General features: G+C 44.7%; 1 protein-coding gene across 1 annotated transcript in view; it reads right to left on the reverse strand.

The window, feature by feature from the left end:
* Positions 1-1575: 1575 nt before the first annotated feature.
* LY6G6C (lymphocyte antigen 6 family member G6C) overlaps positions 1576-2137 on the reverse strand; it is a 3761-nt gene continuing 3199 nt past the window's right edge. Inside the window, exon 3 of the mRNA XM_060190807.1 lies at positions 1576-2134. Coding sequence (XP_060046790.1) covers positions 2054-2134 — 81 coding nt within the window. The 3' untranslated portion in view covers positions 1576-2053. The remainder of the gene's footprint in view (positions 2135-2137) is intronic.

The following is a 2137-nucleotide window of genomic DNA, read 5'->3' on the forward strand; positions in this document are numbered from 1 at the left end:
ATCAAATAATATTGCATCCGCCAATCACAACCTAATCAATGCAACGAGTGCCACCTCAGCATGCTTCACTTCAGACTGTGTCCAGAGACTTCAGGTGTGGAATGACAACCCTTCAGCTTCATCACTCGGGTGAGACCTTTCCTTTCATAGTATTCTCTAATTCCATTCCAGGTGGTTCACTTCCTAACAAAGTCCCAAAACCTAGATATAGACCAGGTTGCCTGAGATAGAACATATGTTCACATGTATCCATAAACTAGGGCAAAATATATACCTGAAAGCAGAAGTACACAATAGTCTGCAGTGAGTACCCCCCAACACTTCATCTGCACTATTCCAACCTTTAGGTCCCTAATGGTTCAACAATTTGTTTGGCTTTGTTTGGCTCTCTTTTCAGCCACCAGGTTCCAGATGCCAGCATGATGCTGACCAGACTTCCCTGGACAGACGACCCCACCAATGTGTCCTGGAGCTCTCCTTCCCCAGAGCCCCACCCTACTAGGGAAAGAGAGAGGCAGACTGGGAGTATGGAAGTACGCCCATGTTCAGAGGGGAAGCAATTACAGAATCCAGACCTTCCACCTTCTGCATCCCACAGTGACCTGGTCCATACTTCCAGAGGGATAAAGAATAGGAAAGCTATCAGGGGAGGGGATGGGATATAGAGATCTGGTGATGGGAATTGTGTGGAGTTGTACCCCTCCTATCCTACAGTCTTATTAATGTCTCCTTTTTTAAATAAATAAATAAAATTTTTAAAAAATTAAAAGAAAGAAAGAAAATGGGAGCATTGTACTAGGGGAGTTGCACAATGCCCCACTTCATAGCCAGGGTGAACCTTTGATTCTATCCTAAGGAACTCTTCCTTCCTCTCTCTCTCTCTCTCTATCTTTCTCTCTCTCTCTCCCCTCCTCCTCTTTATTTTTACTTGGTTTATTTGATAGAACAGAGAGCAATTGAAAGGTAAAGGGGATAGAGAAAGAAAGATAGATAGATAGAGACCTGCAGTGCTGCTCAACTGCTTGTGAAGCTTTTTGCCTGTAGTGTGGGACCCAGGGGGCTTGAATCCAGGCCATTGTACACGGTAACATGTGTGCTTAACCTGGCACACCACTGCCTGGTCCCTTTTAACACTTAAAATTTTTTTTAATATATATATATACATATATATATATTTATTTATTTATTTATTTATTTTTGGATAGAGACAAAAGTTGAGAGGGAAGTGGGAGCTAGAGAAGGAAAGAGAGAGAGAGAGAGAGAAAGACAGATACCTGCAGCACTGTTTCACTTTATCTAATTCTCTTATTCTTTCTGGAGATCCCTCAGGCCAGGTTGCAACTCCTTGGCAGTACATCAGAGGTGTGGCCTACATTTGGGATAAAGATTGTTTTCTCTAAACACTGGGCCCTGTGTGCCACCCCCAGACACTGGAAGGGAGAATGAAGGCCTGAAAAACCTGTTTCTTTAACTGCCCAGCAACTCCCTAAAGGATTCTTAGATGAGGGTAGAGGTTAAGTGTCATTTCCTGGGAGGAGACCTGACACTTAGGTCTTCTGACAATAAACATACAAGTTATCAGACATGAGCATTTATTATTCAAAATGGAAAGAGATGACCATGGGGATAGGGTGCGCAGTAGGGACTCAGCCTCATACAGAAACCATGAGGCCCTTCTTAGGAGCATTCATAAGGGACAGAAAAGAAGCCCCATCTCAGGCTCAGATCCCAATTCCTCCTCAAGGAGAGCACAATAGTATTCAGGAGGCATAGCAAAGAGTCATTGTAGAGTCTAATGGAGGACTTAGGCCTAGGAGGAAATGGGAGGGACGTGGGAAAAACAGTGGAGAGTGAAGAGTCAAAGAATGGATAGGAAGAGCACTGTCTCATTTAAAAAAAAAAAAGTGAAGGATCTGAAGAAATGCTTTTCAGAGAAAAGACAGAGAGGGAGAGACCTTGTTGAAAAGTCAGGGATGGAGTGAGATGGGGGCAAATAGGGAGACATAGGGAGTGGATGAGACAGGTGGCAGGAGGGGCCAGCCTGAAGTGAGTCTCAGTGCAGTAGCCAGAGTCCAAGGCCAGCCAAGGAGGTGAAGAAGACAAGAGCCAGGGCTGGGGTGGGCCGGGGGGCTGGGTT

Source organism: Erinaceus europaeus, chromosome 4 (genome assembly GCF_950295315.1).
Source record: "Erinaceus europaeus chromosome 4, mEriEur2.1, whole genome shotgun sequence".
NCBI classification, from domain to species: Eukaryota; Metazoa; Chordata; class Mammalia; order Eulipotyphla; family Erinaceidae; genus Erinaceus; species Erinaceus europaeus.